The sequence below is a fragment of the Budorcas taxicolor genome, chromosome 1 (genome assembly GCF_023091745.1).
Source record: "Budorcas taxicolor isolate Tak-1 chromosome 1, Takin1.1, whole genome shotgun sequence".
In the NCBI taxonomy this organism is placed as follows: domain Eukaryota; kingdom Metazoa; phylum Chordata; class Mammalia; order Artiodactyla; family Bovidae; genus Budorcas; species Budorcas taxicolor.
In genome coordinates, this window is record NC_068910.1 from 110,551,368 (window position 1) to 110,577,517 (window position 26,150).

General features: G+C 36.9%; 1 protein-coding gene across 1 annotated transcript in view; it reads right to left on the bottom strand.

Moving 5' to 3' along the window:
* Positions 1–26,150, bottom strand: part of SENP7 (SUMO specific peptidase 7) — a 137,876-nt gene that overhangs the window by 42,448 nt on the left and 69,278 nt on the right. Inside the window, exon 7 of the mRNA XM_052642117.1 lies at positions 12,903–13,012. Within this exon, the coding sequence (XP_052498077.1) occupies positions 12,903–13,012 (110 nt within the window). The remainder of the gene's footprint in view (positions 1–12,902; positions 13,013–26,150) is intronic.

The following is a 26,150-nucleotide window of genomic DNA, read 5'->3' on the forward strand; positions in this document are numbered from 1 at the left end:
ATGTTTCAATGTCATTCTCCCAAATCATCCCACCCTCTCCCTCTCCCACGGAGTCCAAAAGTCCGCTATACACTTCTGTGTCTTTTTTGCTGTCTTGCATACAGGGTTATCACTGCCATCTTTCTAAATTCCATATATATGTGTTAGTATACTGTATTGGTGTTTTTCTTTCTGGCTTACTTCACTCTATAATCGGCTCCAGTTTCATCCATCTCATCAGAACTGATTCAAATGTATTCTTTTTAATGGCTGAGTAATACTCCATTGTGTATATGTACCACAGCTTTCTTATCCATTCATCTGCTGATGGACATCTAGGTTGTTTCCATGTCCTGGCTATTATAAACAGTGCTGCGATGAACACTGGGGTACATGTGTCTCTTTCAATTCTGGTTTCCTCAGTGTGTATGCCCAGCAGTGGGCATATAAATGCTTTTTAATTCACTGTCATTTTAGAAATCACAACTAACTTAGACACTGGTTTTCTTTTTTAAATGTAAGTTTTAATACATATATTTAATAACAGAAAAGAGACAATAATTTGAAACAGCAGAGTACTGATCACTACTCTCTTAAAAGAAGCCAAAATATCTCTCCTCAGCAGACAATTGTGGTATGTAATCGTTCATAAGGCAATCAATTACTTTCACAGTTTATTTCTTTTTTGAAAAAAAATCAAGACCTTTAATTTTAAATCTCCAATAAATCTATTACCCTACAGAAAAGGAGGGGCTTCTCTGGTTGGCGTAGATGGGAAAGAATCTGCCTGCAATGCAGCAGACCCAGGTGCAAGCCCTGGGACGGGAGATCCCTTGGAGAAGGAAATGGCTACCTACTCCAGCATTCTTGCCTGGAAAATTCCAAGGACAGAGGAGCCTGGCAGAGTCCATGGGGTTGCAAAGAGTCAGATATGACTGAGTAACTAACATGTTACTACAGAAAAGGAAGTGCTACCTTTTTAAAGTCAACAAAGTATTATGAAATGTATTTCAAGTATTATCAAACATGCTTAGTATTTCAGTTATCAAATATATGTACTATATACAAAAATACATTCCAGAAGGTTCACCTAAGGTTATCCTAACTAACTGAAGATTATCCTGAATTTTTTTGCTTTTTGAATTATATCATATGAGTACCAACTCAGATATTATACCATTTTATATAAGAGATTTCAGCATTTATGGATTTGGCATGTCCAGGGTGCTAGAATTCACACAAAGCAAGTCCCAAAGCAGCTTCCTTGAATTCATAAACTTAAACCTATGTAACACTGACTGTTCTGACCACTTCATTTATTCAACACTACACACCTTCTATTCAAATTACTCTTACTCTTACTCTAGCTTTATAAACATCTAATGACTAATATTCATAATACTTCTTTTTCATTGCTTAAAAGGCAGGCATGGGGACAGGACTGAGGTCAAAAACTCAAACCATGAACAGTCTTCCAAATTCCAAAGACAACACTCTTAACTCTCTCCCCCAGAAAAATAAACTACCCCCAAGTGATCAACACAGTATTCTGAAAAGCACAATAAACTCTATTTGCAATTCTATAAACTGTAATGGTTTCCTCTGTAAACTGTAAGCAATGAAGGGCAGGGAAACCCAGCATGCTGCAGTCCATGGGGTTATAGAGTCGGCCATGACTGAGCAACTGAACAACAAAAACTATAAAGGTAGTCAAATATAATTTCTACATGTAACACTGGATCAAGCTATAATTTTGAAACATAAATACTACAGCAAAAGAAACTGATGCAGGATTAGCTCAAGATGGCAGAGTAGCTGGACAAGCACTCACCACCTCCTTTTGAAAACATCAAAATCACCACCGAACAATAATCAACAAAACAAATGCTCGAATCTACCAAAAAAGGATACCCAACATCCAAAGACAAAAAGGAGTTCTCAGTGAGATGGTAGGAGGGGCACAATCATAATAAACTCAAGTTTCATACCCACAAGGTGGATGACTCAAAAGGAGGAAAACAATTTAACCATAGAAGTGAAAATTCTGAGCCCCACATCAGGCTTCTGACCCTGGGGGTACAGCAACAGAAGGAAGACTCCCCAGAGAATTTAACTATGAAGGCCAGTAGGGTTTGATCACAGGTTTTTCACAGGACTAGGTGAAACGGAGACTCCACTCTTAAAGTGCGCATACAAAGTCTGTGCAAACCAGAGTTCAGGTCAGTTCAGTAGCTCAGTCATGTCCGACTCTTTGCAACCCCATGAATCGCAGCACACCAGGCCTCCCTGTCCATCACCAACTCCCGGAGTTCACTCAGACTCACATCCATCGAGTCGGTGATGCCATCCAGCCATCTCATCCTGGGTCGTCCCCTTCTCCTCCTGCCCCCAATCTCTCCCAGCATCAGAGTCTTTTCCAATGAGTCAACTCTTCGCATGAGGTGTCCAAAGTACTGGAGCTTCAGCTTCAGCATCATTCCTTCCAAAGAAATCCCAGGGTTGATCTCCTTCAGAATGGACTGGTTGGATCTCCTTGCAGTCCAAGGGACCCTCAAGAGTCTTCTCCAACACCACAGTTCAAAAGCATCAATTCTTCGGTGCTCAGCCTTCTTCACACCATTTCTGTCCTTTATTGTGCCCATCTTTGCATGAAATGTTCCCTTGGTATCTCTAATTTTCTTGAAGAGATCTCTAGTCTTTCCCATTCTTTTGTTTTCCTCTATTTCTTTGCATTGATCACTGAGGAAGGCTTTCTTATCTCTCCTTGCTAGTCTCTGAAACTCTGCATTCAGATGGGTATAGCTTTCCTTTTCTCCTTTGCCTTTAGCTTCTCTTCTTTTCTCAGCTATTTGTAAGGCCTCCTCAGACAACCATTTTGCCTTTTTGTATTTCTTTTGCTTGGGGATGGTCTTGCTCATTGCCTCCTGTACAATGTCACAAACCTCTGTCCATAGTTCTTCAGGCACTCTATCAGATCTAATCCCTTGAATCTATTTGTCACTTCCACTGTATAATCAAAAGGGATTTGACTTAGGTCATACCTGAATGGCCCAGTGGTTTCCCTACTTTCTTCATTTATGTCTGAATTTTGCAATAAGGAGTTTATGATCTGAGCCACAGTCAGCTCCCAGTCTTGTTTTTGACTGTATAGAGCTTCTGCATCTTCGGCTGCAAATAATAAAATCAATCTGATTTCAGTACTGACCATTTGGTGACATCCATGTGTAGTAGAGTCATCTCTTGTGTTGTTGGAAGAGGGTGTTTGCTATGACCAGTGTGTTCTCTTGGCAAAACTCTGTTAGCCTTTTCCCTGCTTCATTTTATACTCCAAGGCCAAATTTGCCTGTTATTACAGATATCTCTTGACTTCCTACTTTTGCATTCCAGTCCCCTATAATGAAAAGGAATCTTTTTTTGGTGTTAGTTCTTGTAGGTCATCATAGAACCATTCAACTTCAGCTTCTTCAGCACTAGCAGTTGAGGCATAGACTTGGATTGTGTGTTAGTTGCTCAGTCATGTTTGACTCTTTGCAACTCCATGGATTGGGACTCGCCAGGTCCCTCTATCCACAGGATTTTCCAGGCAAGAATACTAGAGTGGTTTGCCATTCCCGTCTCCAGAGGATCTTCCCAACCCATGGATCTAACCTGGGTCTCCCAATTTGTAGGCGAACTTTTTAACCATCTGAGCCACTAGAGAAGCCTCTAAGTGAAGCATAGACTTGTATTACTGTGATATTGAATGGTTTGCCTTGGAAACGAACAGAGATCATTCTGCATTTTTGAGACTGTGCCCAAGTACTGCATTTTGGACTCTTTTGTTTACTATGAGGGCTACTCCATTTCTTCTAAGGGATTCTTGCCAGGAACAGTATGAAAAGACAAAAAGATATGACACTGAAAGATGAACTCCCCAAGTTGGTAGGTGTCCAATATGCTACTGGAAAAGAGTGGAGAAATAACTCCAGAAAGAATAAAGAGATGGAGCCAAAGTAAAAACAAATCCCAGTTGTGAACATGACTGGTGATGAAGTAAATTCCGATGCTATGAAGAACAATATTGCATAGAACCTGGAATGTTAGGTCCATGAATCAAGGTAAATTGGAAGTGCTCAAACGAGATGGCGAGAGTGAACATCAACATTTCAGGAATCAGTGAACTAAAATGATCTGGAATGGGTGAATTTAATTCACATGATCATTGTATGCATTACTGTGGGAAAAAATCCCTTAGAAAAAATCAAAGAGGATATCAAACAAATACCTAAAGACAAATAAAAGCACAATGATCCAAAATCTATTGAGATGCAGCAAAAGCAGTTCTAAGAGAGAAGTTTAAAGCAAGACAATCTTACCTCTGGAAGAAAAAATCTCAAATAAACAACCTAAGCTTACACCTAAAGTGACTAGAGAAAGAACAACAAGCAAAATCTAAAGTTAGTAGATGAAAAGAAATCATACAGACCAGAGTAGATGTAAGTGAAAGAGAGCCAAAGAAGACAACAATAAAGATCAATGAAACTAAATGCTGCTGCTGCTGCTACTGCTGCTAAGTTGCTTCAGTCATGTCTGACTCTGTGCGACCCCATAGACGGCAATGCTAGTTCTTTGAAAATAAAATTAATAAACCTTTAGCCAGAGTTATTGAGATAAAAGACTCAAATCAATAAAATCAGAAATTAAAAAGAAGTTACAACTACTATCACAGAAATACAAAGGATCATAGCTGTATGCCAATAAAACAAGCTGGAAAAATTCTTGAAAGTGAAAATGAAGTTGCTCAGTCGTGTCCGACTCTTTGCAACTCCATGAACTGTAGCCTACCATGCTCCTCAGTCCATAAAATTCTCCAGGCAAGAGTACTGGAGTGGTTGCCATTTCCTTCTCCAGGAGATCTTCCCGACCCAGGGATCGAACCTGCATCTCCTGCATTCCAGGCAGACGCTTTAACCTCTGAGCCACCAGGGAAGGTACAATCTTTCAAGACTGAACCAGGAAGACAAAGAAAACATGAACAGACCAATTACAAGCATCAAAATTCAAACTATGACTTAAAAACTCCCAAAAAATAAAAGCGCAAGACCAGATGGCTTCAGAATTGAGTTCTATCAAACACTGAGAAAAAAGCTAACACCTAGTCTTCTGAAACCGTTCCCCAAAACTGCAGAGGAAGGAAAACTCCCAAACAAATTCTGTCAAGCCACCATCATCCTGCTATCAAAACCAGAAAAAAACACCACAAAAAAAGAAAATTACAAGCCAATATCATTGATGAACATAGTCACAGAAATCCTGAAAACTAGCAATCCAAATTCAAGGATACATTAAAGGTACATACACCATTATCCATTGGATTTATCCTAGGGATGCAAGGATTTTTCAAAATCCACAAATCAGTGTGCTACACCACATCAACAAACTGAAGAATAAAAGCCATATGATCATCCAAAAAGCTTTTCACAAGAAAAGCTTTTGACAAAATTCAACACCCATTTATAATAAAAACTCTCCAGAAAGTGGGCAACATAATAAAGGCCTACAAACCTACAGTTAACATCATACTCAGTAGTGAAAAGCTAAAAGCAGATTCTCTGAGATCGAAGCAAGATGAGGATGTCCACTCTCACCACATTTATTCAACACAGTTTTGGAAGTCCTAGCTATAGCAATCAATCAGAGAAGAAAACGAAGTAAAAAGAATCCAAATTGGAAAAGAAATTAAATTGTCACTGTTTGCAGATGCATGATACTATAGATAGAAAATTCTAAAGACACTACCGGGAAACTACTGCTGCTGCTCCTGCTGCTAAGTCGCTCCAGTCGTGTCCGACTCTGTGCAACCCCATAGACGGCTGCCCACCAGGCTCCCTCGTCCCTGGGATTCTCCAGGCAAGAACACTGGAGTGGGTTGCCATTTCCTTCTACAATGCATGAAAGTGAAAAGTGAAAGTGAAGTTGCTTAATCGCGTCTGACTCTTAGCGACCCCACGGACTGCAGCCCACCAGGCTCCTCCATCCATGGGGTTTTCCAGCAAGAGTACTGGAGTGGGGTGCCATACTAGAGCTCATCAATTAATTTGGTAAAGCTGCTGGTTACAAATTAATACATAGAAATCTACTGCATTACTATACACACACTAAAAATGAAAGATCAGAAAGAGAAATTAAGAAAACAATCCCATTCACCATCACATCAAAAAGAATAAAATACCTAGGAATAAACAAACCAAGACCTGTACCCCATAAACTGTTAAGACACTCATGAAAGAAATAAAAAATGACACAAACAAATGGAAATATATATCATGTACTTGGATTGAAAGAACCAATATTGTCAAAATGACTATACTACCAAAGGCAATCTACAGATTCAGTACAATCTCTATCAAATTATCAATGGCATTTTTTATGGAACAAGAACAAAAAAATCTTAAAGTTTGTATTGAGACATAAAAGACCCTGAATAGCCAAAGCAATCTTGGGAAAGAAAAATGAAGCTAAAGAAATCATGCTCCCTGACTTCAGACTATACACTTCAAAGCACAGTTACCTACACAGTAGGGTACAGGCAAAAAAACAGAAAGATAGGTAAATGGAATGGAATAAAAAGCCCAGAAACAAACCCATGCATCTATGGTAAGTTAATCTATGACAAAGAAGGCAAACTATAAAAAGGAGAAAAAAACAGTCCCTTCAATAAATGGTGCTAGGAAAATTGGACAGCTACATGTAAGAAAAAAAAATGAAATTAGAAAATTCTTTAAAACCACACACAAAAATAAACTTAACATAGATTAAGACCTAAATGTAAGATCACACACTATAAAACTCTTAGAGGAAAACACTGGCAAAACACTCTCACCAAAAGGGGGGTTCAGGGTTGGGAACTCATGTACACCTGTGGTGGATTCATGTCAATGTATGGCAAAACCAATACAGTATCGTAAAGTAAAAAAAAAATTAAATAAATAAAGTAACGTTAAAAGAAAAAAAGTAACTGCATAGTTTTTAAAAAAATAACATTTCCTCCCCTCTTTTCTCCCCCATTTCCTCCCCTTCACTCCCTCAATTCTGTTTTGAGATAAACATGTTTTCTAGGTAGCACATTCTTTTAGAAAGAATCTGTGTACAAAAAGCATATGTGTACAAAGGTGTACTTTTTTTTTTAACTTTACAATATCGTATTGGTTTTGCCATACATCAACATGTTTTAATTATTGCATTCTGTGCTTACTGTTCTACATCTGTAGTTTGCATCTCTCAAGAAAAAGTGGATGCTGGCCTTTCATGTGATTAAACATAATAGAATAGGCACAGGTTAAAAAGAAGAAAAAAAAACTCTTGGAGGAAAACATTGGCAAAATGCTCTCACCAAAAACTGCAGCAATATATTTATGATCTATCTCCAAGAATAATGGAAATAGAAATAAAAATGAACAAATGAGAACTAACTAAACTAAATGTTTTTGTACAGTTAAGGAATCATAAATAAATGAAAAGAGAACCCAAAACATGGGAGAAAACAATTGAAATGATGTGACTGACAAGGGATTAGTCTCCAAATTTTATAAACAGCTCATGTGACTTAATATCACAAAAAACAAACAACCCAATCAAAAATGGGCAGAAGATCAAACAGGTACTTCTCCAAAGAAGATATACAGATGGCTAGGAGGCACATGAAAAGATGTTCAACATTACTAATTATTCAGTTCAGTTCAGTCGCTCAGTCGTATCTGACTATTTGCAATCCTATGAACTGCAGCACACCAGGCCTTCCTGTCCCTCACCAACACTCAGAGCTTACTCAAACTCATGTCCATCGAGTCAGTGATGCCATCAAACCTTCTCATCCTCTGTCATACCCTTCTCCTCCCGCCTTCAATTTTCCACAGCATCAGGGTCTTGCCCAATGAGTCAACACTTCGCATCAGGTAGCCAAAGTATTGGAGTTTCAGCTTCAGTATCAGCCCTTCCAATGAATATTCAGGACTGATTTCCTTTAGGATTGACTGGTTGGAACTCTTTGCAGTCCAAGGGACTCTCAAAGAGTCTCCTCCAACACAACAATTCAGAAGCATCAATTCTTTGGCGATCAGCTTTCTTTATAGTCCAACTCTCACATCCACACATTATTACTGAAAAAACCATAACTTTGACTAGATGGACATTTGTCAGCAAAGTAACATCTTTGTTTTTTAATATGCTGTCTCAGTTCAGTTCAGTTGCTCAGTCATGTCCGACTCTTTGCGACCCCATGAACCGGAGCATGCCATGCCTCCCTGTCCATCACCAATTCCCAGAACCACCCAAACCCATGAACATTGTGTTGGTGATGCCATCCAACCATCTCATCCTCTGTCGTCCCCTTCTTCTCCAGCCCTCAATCTTCCCCAGCATCAGGGTCTTTTCAAATGAGTCAGCTCTCCGCATCAGATGGCCAAAGTATTGGAGTTTCAGCTTCAACATCAGACCCTCCAATGAACACCCAGAACTGCTCTCCTCTAGGATGGACTGGTTGGATCTCTTTGCAGTCCAAGGGACTCTCAAGAGTCTTCTCCAATACCACAGGTCAAAAGCATCAATTCTTCAGCACTCAGTTTTCTTTATACTCCAACTCTCACATCCATACATGACTACAGGAAAAACCATAGCCTTGACTAGATGGACCTTTGTTGGCAAAGTAATGTCTCTGCTTTTGAATATGCTGTCTAGGTTGGTCATAACTTTCCTTTCAAGCAGCAAGCGTCTTTTAATTTCATGGCTGCAATCACCATCCGCAATGGTTATGGAGCCCAGAAAAATAAAGGCAGCTACAGTTTCTACTATTTCCGCATCTATTTGCCATGAAGTGATGGGACCAGGTGCCATGATCTTAGTTTTCTGAATGTTGAGTTTTAAGCCAACTTTTTCACTCTCCTCTTTTACTTTCATTAAGAGGCTCTTTAGTTCTTCTTCACTTTCTGCCATGAGGGTGGTGTCATCTGCATACCTGAGGTTATTGATATTTCTCCTGGCAATCTTGATTCCAGCTTGCGCTTCATCCAGCCCAGCTTTTAGGCTGGTCATAGCTTTTCTTCCAAGGAGCAAGTGTCTTTGAAATTCATGGCTGTAGTCACAATCTGCAGTGATTGTGGAGTCCAAAATATAAAGTCAGCCACTGTTTCCACTGTTTCCCCATCTATTTGCCATAAGTGATGGGACCGGATGCCATGATCTTAGTTTTCTGAATGCTGAGTTTTAAGCCAACTTTTTCACTTTCCTCTTTCACTTTCATCAAGAGGCTCTTTAGTTCTTCTTTCCTTTCTGCCATAGGGTGGTGTCATCTGCACATCTGAGGTCATTGATATTTCTCCCGGCAATCTTGATTCCAGCTTGTGCTTCTTCCAGCCCAGCGTTTCTCATGATGTACTCTGCATAGAAGTTAAATAAGCAGGGTGACAATATACAGCCTTGACTTCTCCTTCCCCTATTTGGAACCAGTCTGTTGTTCTGTGTCCAGTTCTAACTGTTGCTTCCTGACCTGCATATAGGTTTCTCAAGAGGCAGGTCAGGTGGGCTGGTATTCCCAACTCTTTCAGAATTTTCCACAGTTTATTGTGATCCACACAGTCAAAGGCTTTGGCAATAAAGCAGAAATAGATGTTTTTCTGGCACTCTCTTGCTTTCTCCATGATCCAGCAGATGTTGGCAATTTGATCTCTGGTTCCTCTGCCTTTTCTATAACCAGCTTGAACATCATGGAATATTACTCAGCTATTAAAAAGAACAACATAATGCCATTTGCAGGAACATGGATGGACCTGGTGATTATCATACTGAGTGAAGTAAGTCAGACAGACAGAAATATCATATTATATTACTTATATGCAAAGTCTTATAAAAAATGATACAAATGAACTTACTTACAAAATAGAAACAGACTCATAGACTTAGAGAACCATGGTTACCAGGGGGTAAGAGTAGAAGGAAAGCGTAATAGAATTTGGAGCTGACATATACACACTTCTGTATTTAAAGTGGATAACCAAGGACTGCTGTATAGCACAGGGGACTATGCTCAATATTCTGTAACAACCTAGTTGGGAAAATTGAAAAAACACATGTATATTTAGACACATGTATATTTATAACTGAATTGCTTTGTTGTACACCTGAAACTAACACAATATGGTTAATCAACTATACTGCAATATAAAATATAAAATTTTTAAAAAACTGATGAAAGAACTAAGACTTGGAAAAACTCTATTATATAGCAGTTTTCCTCCAAGCAGTTCACTAACTACAAATCAGTCAAGACAATCTCATGGGAAACTGGAATAAATGTATTAGATAGAGTCAGACATTATTTTAAAAAAACAGGACTCTACTTGAAATATATATATATATTTAACTTGCAAATATCGTTACCATATAAAATTAAACAGCTAACAAATTCCTACATACAAAAGAATGTTAAGTATTTCCAATGTATTATATTCATAAAAGCAAGTTTTACAAGGCAAACTTAAGGCACTGCAAAATAAAGGTATACCTAGTGTGGGGAATAGCTCAGTTGGTAAAGAAACTGCCTGCAATGCAGGAGACCTGGGTTCGATTCCTGGGTCAGGAAGAGCCACTGGAGAAAGAAATGGCAACCCACTCCAGTATTCTTGCCTGGAGAATCCCATGGGTAGAGGAGCATGGCAGGCTGCAGACCATGGGGTCGCAAGAGTCAGACACAACTTAGTGACTAAACCACAACGTTTGTATATGATAGATCATAACTAGATTTATCATGGTGATTATTTGAAATGTACAGAAATACTGAATCACTATGCTGTGTAACAGAAACTAATACAGTGTTGTATAGGTTGATTATAATTCAAAAACAAAATCAGAAAATGAGACAAGATTTGTGGTTATCAGAGACAGGGGGAGAAGAATTGAATGAAGGCAGTCAACATGTATAAAATTCCTATTATAAAATAAATAAGTTCTAGGGACATAATGTATAACATGACAAATAAAATTAACACTGCTGTATGTTATATATGAAAGTTGTTAGAGTAAATCCTGAGTTCTCATCATAAGGAAAATTTTTTTCTAAATAGGTAAATGGAATGGAATAAAAAGCCCAGAAACAAACCCATGCATCTATATGAATAAATGGATGTTGACTAAACTCACTGTGGTAATCATGATATATATAAGTGAAATCATTACACTATTCACCTTAAACTTATACAGTGCTGTCAATTATAAAAAACTGGAAGAAAAAACTTCTTTCAGTGGTATACCTGGGATTTATAGGCTTTTGTTAAACAATTGGTATTAGACACAATTATCTATAGGATGAAAATACTGTGAGTTTTAATAATGTTTCAGTAGCTAACTTTCTTAAAAACACTTTACCTAAGAGGAGAACCTTCAGGGATACTACGAAACTATACAGTGCTTTTTTTATCATTTATTTTTCCCTGCTGTAAGTCTAGAATTCTATTACTTTGAAGGAATATTGAAGGACATAAATTAGAAAGCTTTTTATTTAACTATTCCTACTCTACCAAGGAAAGCAATGAATGTTTAACAGTGTTTTGATAGTATCTGAATTAAGCCCACTTGCACAAATACAAATGCACCTTTATTTTTATACTGTAAGTAAGGATAATTATTTCCAGGAAAAGGACAATTTGTTAAAAAAAAAAAAAGTCCTCCATTATGTGCAGATAGTATTTAGTAATCAACTGAAAGATTACATCTACAGTCATAATACTTCCTCTAGAGACTGCCCTCTTAAGAGTTACAGCTGGTTTCTTGTATACATCAAAGATATTAGTTGCGTTGCAAGTGTTCTCTTCTATGAAAAAGAGTATTTAAAATGTGAAAACAATTGTGTTCCAAATGAAATACAAAAAAATTTTTACATAATATCATTAAAGGACCATCTTTTCTTGTGAATAATTTATAAAATCATTCAGAAAACAAATATTTCAACTAGTTTGAAGCTATCAATAATCAAAGAGACCCTGGAAACTGTTAAGTTTCACACCTGACTAGCATATAAATTGGTTTTGGTGAATATTTTTATATTAAATTATTTAAAAGTCTTTTTAAAAAGAGACAAAAAGAAGTCAGTTCATTAATCCTTGCAAGGAAGCCTACAATGAATATTTAGAAGTATGGGATGTATTTACCTTTAAATTTGCTAAAAGTGACTTATATTGGAATCCTCCTAGAGTTGAGAAAAATTCTAATGAATAAAGAATGTACCTATGGCTGATTCATGTTGATGTATGGCAGAAACCAACACAATAGAAAGCAAATGTCCTCACATTAAAAATAAACAAATTTTTTAAAAAAAGAATATTTTTCATACAAGGAGGATAGACAGTGGAAAGCCAATAATAATAATAGAATTGGCAATAATATCAATGATTAGACACATTCATGGCTCAGATAGTAAAGAATCTGTCTACTAATGCAGGAGACCTAGGTTCAATCCCTGGTTCACGAAGATCCCCTGGAGAAGGGCATGGTAACCCACTCCAGTATTCTCACCTGGAGAATTCCATGGACTGAGGAGCCTGGCTGGCTACAGTCCGTGAGGTCTCAAAGAGTCAGACATGACTCAGTGATGAACATTTTCACTTTCAGGAAAGTAATATTTAGAAATAGACAAATTAACATTATAACTTTATAGCTGTATGCCAGCCAAACAAAAAAATGACAAGAAATAATATTCAAATTTAACTTACAGATTTAGTAAATAAATCAAGAGATATACACTGTAGGATACAAATAGTAAATTTAGCAATTTTCTTTGTGTTGCTAAAATATCTCTCTTTACTTTCATGGGTAGATATAGTTATAACTCAAATGCTACTAAAACTACAATAGACAAAAATTCCAATGGCAACAGTTTTCTGCGGTTCACAAACCTTTAGGGTGAATATCAGACATAAAAGAAATGCCATCGTCATCTCTTCGTTTTTCTCTAGTGTAAGAAGTCTGCTTTGCATAATTGTCTGTCTTACTTGATTGTGAACTGCTGCAAAACAAAATGATATTACACTCAATTCTTCTAAGCAAAAATAAATTTAGAAGCCAGCTGGCATATATTCAAGATAAAAATAACAGATCACAAATAAAGTCTTATACAGCAGAGTATGTGGTCTGAACAGTAGAAAGAATATTAAACTATGATTTGAAAAATAAGTTCTCATTCCTATTCTATCTTTAAATTCTCCATGTTCCTTTGAAAGAAAAAAACAAGAAATGTTCTATTCTTCCAAAATTGTGCACATGCAAAGTGAACAAAGAAAAATACAAGTGCTAATTATATCAAAGGGGTCTAAAAAGTAAACATTCCCTGAACACAAGAAAATTATAATCACACTTATGTGTAGTCAAAAAATAAGTCAAAAGTAATCGCTAATATGTTTTAAGCATAGTTCACGTATCAGAAGTTACATACAAAATAAAACTTAGGGTGTGGTAACAAATTTTACCTATAGAGAAAATAGTTTAAAATATAAGCTACTGGTTAAATACTTAAAATGTATTAAAAGCAAGTTTTGGATGATGAACATAATATCACTATTATGAAAACATAATACAATAATAGTATGGGACATTAATACCTACCCCACTTTCAATAATTAGATCATCCAGACCCAAAAAAAAAATCAATAAGGAATATTGTACTGAACCATAAACTTGATCAAATAGAACTAACATGTTTTTATAAAACATGAACACAGAACACTCTCCAGGATGTTTTAAGATAGGTCACAAAGCAAATCTTAGCAAACTTAAGACACACACACAAAAATCTTTCCCAATCACAAGAGCATAAAACAAGAAATCAATAACAGGAAGTCTGAAAAGTTCAAAAAAATAGGAAGACTAAACAATGTGCTCCTGAAAATCAACTGGCTAAACAAGAAACCAAAAGGAAGATCAAGAATTATCTTAAAACAAATGAATACATAAGTAAAAACTTCAAAATCCATGAAATGTTCTACAAGGGAAGTTAATAGCAATAAAAGCTACATTAAAAAACAAGAAAGAACTCCAATGAAAAGCCTCACTTTACACCTCTTGGAACCAGAAAAAAATACAAATTAAGCCCAAAGTGAGCAGAAGGAAAGAAACAATAAAGATCAGAGAAAAAGTAAATAAAAAAGAAATATGAAAGACAATAGAAAAGATCAAAACTAAGAGCTTTTTTTTTAAGCAAACAAAACTGACAAACTTTTAGCTAGACAAACCAAGAAAAAAAAAAAGACTCAAAGAAAAACAGATCTAAAGACTAATATGAATAATTATATGCCAAGTGAAGTCATTCAGTCGTGCCCGACTCTTTACGACCTCATGGACAGTAGCCTGCACCAAGCTCCTCTGTCCATGGGATTTTCCAGGCAAGAGTACTGGAGTGGGTTGCCATTTCCTTCTTCAGGGAATCTTCCCAACCCAGGGATCAAACCTGGGTCTCCCACACTGTAGGCAGAAGCTTTACCATCTGAGCCACAAGGGAAGTCCAATAATATGGATAACCTAAGAGCCAGTCCATCCTAAAGGAAATCAGTATTGAATACTCATTAGAAGGATTGATGCTGAAGCTGAAACACCAATACTTTGACCATCTGATGTGAAGAACTGACTGATTTGAAGACCCTGATGCTGGGAAAAATTGAAGGTGGAAGGAGAAGGGGACGACAAAGGATGAGATAGTTGCATGGCATCATTAACTCAATGGACATGAGTTTGAGTAAGTTCTGGGAGTTGGTGATGAACAGGGAAGCCTGGTGTGCTGCAGTCCAAGGGGTCACAAAGAGTCGGACACAACTGAGCGGCTGAACTGAACTGAAGAGCCAGTTATATGGAGGGGATAAAAAAACCTACTGGCTGGACTAAGGGCAAAAAGACAGAAGACTTGTACTGAGCTGGCCAAAAAAGTTTGTTCAGGTTTTTTTTCAGTACCATCTTATGGCAAAACATGAATTTTCTGGCCAACCCAATAAACAAATCATTACAACTAATAGTACAAAAATACAAAGTATTTTAAGTGATGATTATAAAAAGTTATACATTAACAAATCATATAACCTAGAAGAAAGGGACAAATAATTAGAAACATACAACCTACCAAAATGTATTATGAAGAAAAAGAAAATCTGAACAGATCAATAACAAATATGGAGACTGAATTAGTAATCAAAAACCTTCCAATACAGAAAAGTTCAGGACCAAATGGTTTCACTGGCAATTCTATCAAATAAGAATTAATGCCAATCTTTCCCAAACTCTTTCGAAAAGTTTACAAGAAAAGTACACTTCTAAACTCAGTTTAAAAGGCCATCACTAATACCAAAGCTAGATAAGGACAGTACAGTAAAAGAAAAATATAAATCAAATACCCCTGATGCATAGGGATGCAAAAATTCTCATCAAATTATTAGGAAACCAAATTCCACATCACATTAAAAGAATCATACACCATGATCAAATGGGACTTATTCAGAGATGCAAGAATGGTACATCATACACGAATCAATCAATGTGATAAAGCACATTGGTAAAATGAAAGATAAAAATCATTTGATCCCTCAAAAGGTACAGAAAAAGCATCTAACAAAATTCAACATCCTTTCACTATAAAACTCAAAAACCTGGGTATATATGGCTGATTTGTGTCAATGTTTGGCAAAAACCAACACAATTCTGTAAAGCAATTATTCTTCAATTAAAAAATAAATTTAAAAAAACCTGGGTATAGAAGGAACATACTTCAACACAATAAAGGTCAGTATCACAAATGATGCCAACATCATATGAAACACTGAAAGATTAAAAGCTTCTCCTCTAAAATGAAGAAGGGTACCCATTCTGATCACTCTTATTTAACACAGTACTAGAAATACTGGCTAGAAAAAATTAAATATGAAAAAGAAATAAATAAAAGGAATCGATATCAGAAAGGAAGACATAAAACTGTCATCATTTGCAGATGATATGATCTTACAGAAAGAAAACCTTAAAAAATCCAACCAATAAAAAAAAGAACTATAAGAACTAATAAATGAATTCACTAAAGTTTCAGGATACAAAATCACTATACTACAATCAGTTGCATTTCTAAACACAAATAATGAACTATCTGAAAGAGAAATTGAGGGAAAAAATCCCATTTAAAACTACAGCAAAAAGAACACAATTATAGTTAGATATAGTCTAGACGGAAAAAGAGCTGTACACTGAAAACTATAAGACATTGATGAAAGAAACTGAAGAAAACACAAATAAATGGAATGATATTCTGTAACTAGAGATGGGAAAAAGTAATATTGTTAAAATGTTCATCCTATGCAAAGCAACCTGCAGATTCAAAGCAATCTCTACTGACATATCAATGGCCTTTTTCACAGAAAGAGAACAATCTTAAAGTTTGCATGCAACCACTAAAGACCCCAAATAGAGGAGCTATCCCATGATGAAGGTCAGGAATGGTGGCGGTAAGGAGATACACCTCGTCCAAGGTAAGGAGCAGCGGCTGTGCTTTGATGGAGCAGCCCTGAAGAGATACCCCATGCCCAAGGTAAGAGAAACCCAAGTAAGATGGTAGGTGTTGCAAGAGGGCATCAGAGGGCAGACACACTGAAACCATACTCACAGAAAACTAGTCAATCTAATCACACTAGGACCACAGCCTTGTCTAACTCAATGAAACCAAGCCATGCCTCCAGGGCAACCCAAGACAGGCGGGTCATGGTGGAGAGGTCTGACAGAATGTGGTCCACTGGAGAAGGGAATGGCAAGCCACTTCAGTATTCTTGCCTTGAGAACCCCATGAACAGTATAAAAAGGCAAAATGATAGGATACCAAAAGAGGAACTCCTCAGGTCAGTAGGTGCCCAATATGCTACTGGAGATCAGTGGAGAAATAACTCCAGAAAGAATGAAGGGATGGAGCCAAAGCAAAAAGAATACCCAGCTGTGGATGTGACTGGTGATAGAAGCAAGATCCAATGCTGTAAAGAGCAATATTGCATAGGAACCTGGAATGTCAGGTCCATGAATCAAGGCAAATTGGAAGTGGTCAAACAAGAAATGGCAAGGGTGAACGTCGACATTCTAGGAATCAGCGAACTAAAATGGACTGAAATGGGTGAATTTAACTCAGATGACCATTATATCTACTACTGTGGGCAGGAATCCCGCAGAAGAAATGGAGTAGCCATCATGGTCAACAAAAGAGTCCAAAATGCAGTACTTGGATGCAATCTCAAAAACGACAGAATGATCTCTGTTTGTCTCCAAGGCAAACCATTCAATATCATGGTAATCCAAGTCTATGCCCCAACCAGTAACGCTGAAGAAACTAAAGTTGAACAGTTTTATGAAGACCTACAAAACCTTTTAGAACTAACACCCAAAAAAGATGTCCTTTTCATTCTAGGGGACTGGAATGCAAAAGTAGGAAGTCAAGAAACACCTGGAGTAACAGGCAAATTTGGCCTTGGAATGCTGAATGAAGCAGGACAAAGACTAATAGAGTTTTGCCAAGAAAATGCACTGGTCATAGCAAACACCCTCTTCCAACAACACAAGAGAAGACTCTACACATGGACATCACCAGATGGTCAACACGGAAATCAGATTGATTATATTCTTTGCAGCCAAAGATAGGGAAGCTCTATACAGTCAACAAAAACAAGACCAGGAGCTGACTGTGGCTCAGATCATGAACACCTTATTGCCAAATTCAGACTGAAGTTGAAGAAAGTAGGGGAAACCACTAGACCATTCAGGTATAACCTATATCAAATCCCTTTTGATTATACAGTGGAAGTGAGAAATAGATTTAAGGGCCTAGATCTGATATACAGAGTGCCTGATGAACTATGGAATGAGGTTCGTGACACTGTACAGGAGACAGGGATCAAGACCATCTCCATGGAAAAGAAATGCAAAAACACAAAATGGCTGTCTGTGGAGGCCTTACAAATAGCTGTGAAAAGAAGGGAGGCAAAAAGCAAAGGAGAAAAGGAAAGATATAAGCATCTGAATGCAGAGTTCCAAAGAATAGCAAGACGAGATAAGAAAGCCTTCTTCAGCGATCAATGCAAAAAAAATAGAGGAAAACAAAAGAATGGGAAAGACTAGAGATCTCTTCAAGAAAATTAGAGATACCAAGGGAACATTTCATGCAAAGATGGGCTCAATAAAGGACAGAAATGTATGGAACTAACAGAAGCAGAAGATATTAAGAAGAGGTGGCAAGAATACATGGAAGAACTGTACAAAAAAGATCTTCACGACCCAGATAATCATGATGATGTGATCACTCATCTAGAGCCAGACATCTTGGAATGTGAAGCCAAGTGGGCCTTAGAAAGCATCACTACGAACAAAGCTAGTGGAGGTGATGGAATTCCAGTGGAGCTATTTCAAATCCTGAACAATGATGCTGTGAAAGTGCTGCACTCAATATCCCAGCAAATTTGGAAAACTCAGCAGTGGCCACAAGACTGGAAAAGGTCAGTTTTCATTCCAATTCCAAAGAAAGGCAATGCAAAAGAATGCTCAAACTACCGCACAAATGCTCAAAATTCTCCAAGCCAGGCTTCAGCAATACGTGAACCGTGAACTCCCTGATGTTCAAGCTGGTTTTAGAAAAGGCAGAGGAACCAGAGATCAAATTGCCAACATCCGCTGGATCGTGGAAAAAGCAAGAGAGTTCCAGAAAAGCATCTATTTCTGCTTTATTGACTATGCCAAAGCCTTTGACTGTGTGGAAAATTCTGAAAGAGATGGGAATACCAGACCACCTGACCTGCCTCTTGAGAAATCTGTACGCAGGTCAGGAAGCAACAGTTAGAACTGGACATGGAACAACAGACTGGTTCCAAATAGGAAAAGGAGTACGTCAAGGCTGTATATTGTCACCATGCTTATTTAACTTCTATGCAGAGTACATCATGAGAAACGCTGGGCTGGAAGAAGCACAAGCTGGCATCAAGATTGCCAGGAGAAATATCAACAACCTCAGATATGCAGATGACACCACCTTTACGGCAGAAAGTGAAGAGGAGCTAAAAAGCCTCTTGATGAAAGTGAAAGAGGAGAGCAGAAAAGTTGGCTTAAAGCTCAACATTCAGAAAACGAAGATCATGGCATCTGGTTGATTTCAATCCCTTCATGATTTCAAACTAAATTACAACTAAATTACAAAGCCATAGTAATCAAAACAATATAGAAAAATAGACATATAAATGACTGAAACAGAATAGAGAGCCAGAAATAAATCCATGCATGCGTGGTCAACTCATGTATGACAAAGGAGCCAAGAATACACCATGGGAAAAGGATAGTCTCTTCAATAACTGATGCTGGAAAAACTTGACAACCACATACAGAAGAACAAAACTGTATATTAAATACCCACACACACCTGAAATGGCCTAAAGCAGACATCCATGTAATTACAGTTGCAAAATGAAGGCACTGTGGAAAGAACATTGTATCACAGTTCATTCATTTGCAGTGGATCTTTGTTCCTTTTTACTGTGGTAATTTTAGAAATGAGTGTCAAGTTTGAAATTAGATCTGCTAAGTTGGGGTTTTGCTGCTTAAACTCTGCACTGGGTCCTCAAATAAACCGATGTGAATGTAGTCCCCCCCCAGCCCCCACCCCCCGTGTGAAGAAGCAGCCACACCCCAACAGAATAGGAGGAAAAATCTAGAACTATTTCAAGTTTTATCTTTTTGTATATGAAAATAAAATAATAATTAAAAAAAAGAATAAAACTGGACCAATATTTTATACCATATACAAAAATCAACACAAAGTAGATAAAAGACTTACATGTAAGACCTGAAACCATAAAATTTCTAGGAAAAAACATGAGAGTAAGCTGGTTTTGGCAGTGATTTTTTTAGATTAAACACCAAAACAAAAACAACAAAAGAAAATAAGTGGAACCACAAAGCTGTACAGTAAAGAAAACTATCAACAAAATGAAAAAGCAACTTATGGAGCAGGAGAAAATAGTTTTAAGTCATCTGTCTCATAAGGAAGTTAATATTCAAAACACATGATATATAAAGAATCCATACAACTCAACCAAAAAAGAAAAAAAGCAATTTCATTAAAAAGTGGGCAGAGAAACTGAACAGAAGTTTCTCCAAAGACTACAAGCAACCAACAGGTACATGAAAAGGAGCTCAACATGCACTATCATCAGGGAAATGTATGTCAAAACCACAATGAAGTATAACTTCACAAATCTGAGAATGGCTATTACCAAAAGAGAAAAAACAAGTGTTGGAAAAGATATGGAGTGCTGTGGAAATGTAAATTAGTGCAGTCACTATGGAAAACAGTAGGAACATACCTCAAAAAATTAAAAATAGAACATACAGTCTAGTAATTCCACTTCTGCGTGTTTATGCTTAGGAAACAAAATCACTACCTCAAAAAGATACACACACCCCCATGTTCACTGAAGCATTATTTGCAATAACGAAGACATGGAAACAAGGTAAGTGCACATCAATAGATGAATGGATAAAGAAAATGTGTCATAAACACACAATGGGATATTTTTCAGTTATAAAAGAAAAAGAAAGAAATCCTGCTATCTGTGACAGCATTAGTGAGCCTTGAGGGCATTATGCTAACTGAAATGAGACAAAGACAAATAGTGTATGACTTCACTTATGTGGGGAATCTAAATTTAAAAACAAACCAACACATGCATAGACACAGACAACAGGTTGGTGGTTACTAGAGCCAGGAGCATGAAATGACTGCAGGTGATAAAAAGGTACAAGTTTCCAGTTATAAAAAAGAAAAAACGTCTTGGGGATGCAAGGTACAGCATGATGACTATAGGTAATAACTAATAACAATAGTGTACTGTATATTCGAAAGTTGCTAAGATAGTAGATCTTAGAAGTTCTCATCACAAGAAAAAAAAGTGTAACTACGTGTGGTGATGGATGTTAACTAAACTTACTGTTCATCATTTTGCAATATATACATATATGAGATCATTATGTTGTACATCTAAAATTAATACAATATTCTGCAGTAACATATCAATAAAATTAATTCAGTTAAAAAAGACAAAATGAAAAACAATTGAGAAAGCAATTTGGTACTAATTAGAGTAGCCATAAAATTAATTAAATCTTTACCAACAATCTTCTCACCCATGATAATTATTAACAAAACAACTCATTATGGTATTATTTAACTGGGTAAAAATTCTGAAAATAAAAAATTTTTAAATAAAAAACTATCAAATTATTAACCTACAGCCTTCCTTTATAGTATAATATATAGCAATTACTACATTTTCAACAGTATTTAACAACACAGAATCCTAAATTTTATTGAAGTATAGTTGATTTACAATGTTGTGTTAATTTCTAGTGTACAGCAAAGTGATTCAGTTATACATGTTGTGTATATATTCTTTTTCATACTCTTTTCCATTATGGTTTATCACAGGATACTGAATACAGTTCCCTGGCTATACAGCAGGATACTGTTCTTTATCCATCCTATGTGCAATAGTTTGCATCTGCTAATCTCAAACTTCCAATCCTTCCCCACTCCCTTAGAAATTTTTACATTTATAAAAGTACTAAAAAAAATCAGCAAGAATAAATCAAGGATCTTTGTACCATAAAATATGAAATATATACTAAGTGACCTCAGGAAAATTGGAGAGTAGGAACGACCTGCCACGTTCTCCTCTAGACAGCAACACTGGCGGAATCCGATGAACTTTGGAGTTCTGGAGTCTACTCAAGGCTTGTAACTTCTAGCCAAAAGGTTCAACAGGAACTTTGGTCAATTAAGGCAGTTTGGATGGTAGCAGTTACCTATACCCAGCTCTGAGACAAGTAGCCAAGTCCAAGTTCTTAGAACAGTTTGCACAGGCTTACAATCACCAAGATGAGCAATAAGGCCATCTTTCAAACACTGGGAATCTGTATTCTGTGATCACTGATTGCTGTCTCTGATTATGGAAAAGGAGACATAGAGACAGGCAGCCATTGCTGTAACAACCATCACCATGTTGCAACAGTCTCCCCATTCAGCTAAAACAACATGCAGGAGATTAAAAGAGCTAGCACCTATTTTGTTCTATTTCTTCCCTTCATTTTTCCTATTTCCTCCTTATGGGAAATAAATATTTAAGGACTAAGATATTAAACAGTAATAACATTACAAGGAAATTTAGAAAGTCACAAACATGACCATGGAAAGACAAAGGCTCAGAAAAGACCTGGAAAGACCTGGAATGGGGATATATTGCAACAATTTTAAAAACTAAGCAAACAAAGGGGAAAAAAACCCAGCAAATGCTGGGGAAGGAGGAGAATCTGATTTTCAAACTTCGCATCTTACAATATCCAAATGTCAAGTTTTCAACAACAACAATAAAAAAATCACATGACATTCAAAGAAACAGGAAAGAACGGCCAATTCAAAGGAAAAAACAAAAACTAATCAACAGAACCTGTCCCTGAAAAAAGAAAAAAAAAGCAGATGGCAAACTCAATAAGCAAAGACATTAAAATGACTATCTTCAAGATCCTCAGGGACCTGCCTGGCAGTTCAACAGTTAAGAGTTGCACTTCCAATGCAGGGAACACAGGTTCAACCCCTGGTCAGGGAACTACGATTCCCACATGCTGCACAGCATGGTGAAAAAGGAAAGAAAGAGAGACAGACAGACAGAAAGAAAGAAAATCTTTAACAAAATCAAGAAAATGATTTGTGACAAGATGAAAATATCAATAAAAGACAAATGAACCAAAAGGAAATTCTGGAGCTAAAAATGTACAATAACTGAAATGAAAATTTTATTAGAGAGATTCAAAAGCTGATTTGAGCAGGCAGAAGAAACAACTAGCAAACTTGAAAATATGACCATAAAAAGGAGCAAATCTGAGGAACAGAAAGAAGAAAAACTTAAAAGTAAACAGAACCTAAGGGACCTATGGGACACCAAGAAAGGGACTAATATACACATTGCTGGTATCTCAGAGGAGAAGAGAGAGAAAAGGGCAAAGACATTATTTAAATAAATAATCACCAAAGAAGTCCAAATTTGATGAAAGGCATGAATATAAATATCCAAGAAACCCACGGAACTAAGTGTACAGTAAACTGAATGAGACCTATATCAAGAAATGTTATAATTAAATTGTCCAAAGACAAAGGCTTTCTTGAAAGCACAAAGAAAAAAGTGACTCATCACACACAAAAGATCCTCAATAAGATTATGAGAAGATTTCTTATCAAAAACCATGCTGGCCAAAAAACACTGAATTGGTATATTCAAAGGAAAAAAATCTGTCAATAAGGAATTCTATATCTGACCATACTTTCCTTCAAAAATGAGAACAAAATCAAGACATTCTAAGATAAACAAATCTAGATAGCACATTAAAAAACAGAGACATCACTTTGCCAACAAAGGTCCACATAGTCAAAGTTACGGTTTTTCCAACAGTTGTGTATGGATGTGAGAGCTGGACCATAAAGAAGGCTGAGCACCAAAGAATTAATGCTTTTGAACTGTGGTGCTGGTGAAGACTCTTGAGAGTGCCTTGAACTGCAAGGAGATCCAACCAGTCCATTCTGAAGGAGATCAGCCCCAAATACTCATTGGAAGGACGGAGGCTGAAGTTCCAGTACTTTGGCCACTGGATGTGAAGAGTCAACTCTTTCGGAAAAGATCCTAAATGAGGAGAAAGACTGAAGGCAAAATGAAAAGGAAGCAGTAGAGAATGAGATGGTTAGAAAGCATCACCTACTCACGGGACAGGAATTTGAACAAACTCTGGGAGATAGTGGAGGACACAGGAAAAATTCTCAATAAAATACCCCAAATGGTTTATATTGTTATATATCCTAACCACATGGTTCCTGGGATGAAAGGATGGTTCAACATACCAGAATTTATCAATATAATAGCCTGGTATGTCACAGTCAATGGGGTCACAAAGAGTTGGACATGACTTGGTGACTGAACAGCAACAATAACAAAGGTAAACAACAGCTGAGGAAAATCATTACCACTATAAGTAAAACCAGCCCTGTAAGAAAAACTAAAAATAACCGGTAAAAGTAAATCCATCAGTTCAGTTCAGTTCAGTTCAGTTGCTCAGTCGTGTCTGACTCTTTGAGTCCATAGATAATTATAAAATCTACTATTACTGTAACTGGTTTATAATATGCCATTTGTTTTATACATGATTTAAGAAACTACTACATTCTTTAAATTATTAGACTATGCTTCTGAACAAACAACACATGAAGATATAATTTTATGACATCAATGACTTAAAAGTATGTGAGGGCAGAGCTATAAAGGAGCACAGTTCTGAATGTTAATGAAATTAAGCTGGTATAAATTAAAACATGGTTCTTGGGATGCAAGGATGGTTGAACATACAAGAATCTATCAAAATAATACACCACATTAACAAAATGAAAGAGGAAAACTACATGGTCATGTCAATTAATACAGAAAAAGTACTTCGCAAAATTCAGTACCCTTTCCTGATGACTAAAAAATGAAACTCAACAATCTAAGAATAGAAATTACCTACATCATCATAGCAAAAATCATATAGGAAAAACACACAGTAAACATCAAACTCAATGATGAACGATGGACAACTTTTCTTCCAGAGAAAGGAATAAGACCAGGATGACCACTTTCACCACTTCTAGTCAACACAAATAGAAGTTCTAGCCAGAGCAATTATACAAGAAAAATAAACATAAAAGCATTGAAACTGGAACAAAATACTCTGTGTTTACAGATGATATGATCTTGCATGTAAGAAACTCTAAAGATTATGCACATACATAAACATAAAAAATGACTAGAGGTAATAAACAGAAGAAGAAATTAAGGAAATAATTCTATTTACAATAGCTTCCAGAAGAGAAAAAACTTAGCACTTAACCAAGGAGACAAAAGATCTGCAAAATGAAAATTATAAAACATGGCTAAAAGAAATTAAAGAAGATATTAATAAATGGAAACACAACCCATGTTCATGGATTAGAAGACTTAATATTATTAAGATGTCAATACTACCTAAAGCAATCTACAGATCAATGCAATCTTATCAAAACCACAGTGACATTTCTTGCAGAAATAAAAAAAAACTTATCCTAAAATGTATACGAACCAGAGATCAAACTGCCAACATCCGCTGGATCATGGAAAAAGCAAGAGAGTTTCAGAAAAACATCTACTTTTGCTTTATTGACTATACCAAAGCCTTTGACAGTGTGGATCACAATAAACTGTGGAAAATTCTGAAAAAGATGGGAATACCAGACCACCTGACATGCCTCTTGAGAAATCTGTATGCAGGTCAGGAAGCAACAGTTAGAACTGGACATGGAACAACAAACTGGTTCCAAATAGTAAAAGGAGTATGTCAAGGCTGTATATTGTCACCCTGCTTATTTAACTTCTATGCAGAGTACATCATGAGAAACGCTGGGCTGGATGAAGCACAAGCTGGAATCAAGATTCCTGGGAGAAATATCAATAACCTCAGATATGCAGAGGACCCCACCCTTATGGCAGAAAGCGAAGAAGAACTAAAGAGCCTCTTGATGAAAGTGAAAGAGGAGAGCGAAAAAGTTGGCTTAAAGCTCAACATTCAGAAAACTAAGGTCATGGCATCTGGTCCCATCACTTCATGGCAAATAGATGGGGAAACAGTGAAAACAGTAGCTGACTTTATTTTTATGGGCTCCAAAATCATTGTGGATGGTGACTGCAGCCATGAAATTAAAAGACACTTGCTCCTTGCAAGGAAACTTATGACCTACCTAGACAGCACATTAAAAAGTTGCACATTTGTGCAACTGTGGTGGTGGAGAAGACTCTTGAGAGTTCCTTGGACTGCAAGGAGATCCAACCAGTCCATCCTAAAGGAGATCAGTCCTGGGTGTTCATTGGAGGGACTGATGTTGAAGCTGAAAGTCCAATACTTTGGCCACCTCATGCAGAGAGCTGACTCATTTGAAAAAACCCTGTTGCTGGGAGGGATTGGGGGCAGAAGGAGAAGGGGACGACAGAGGATGAGATGGCTGGATGGCATCACCGACACAATGGACATGGGTTTGGGTGGAT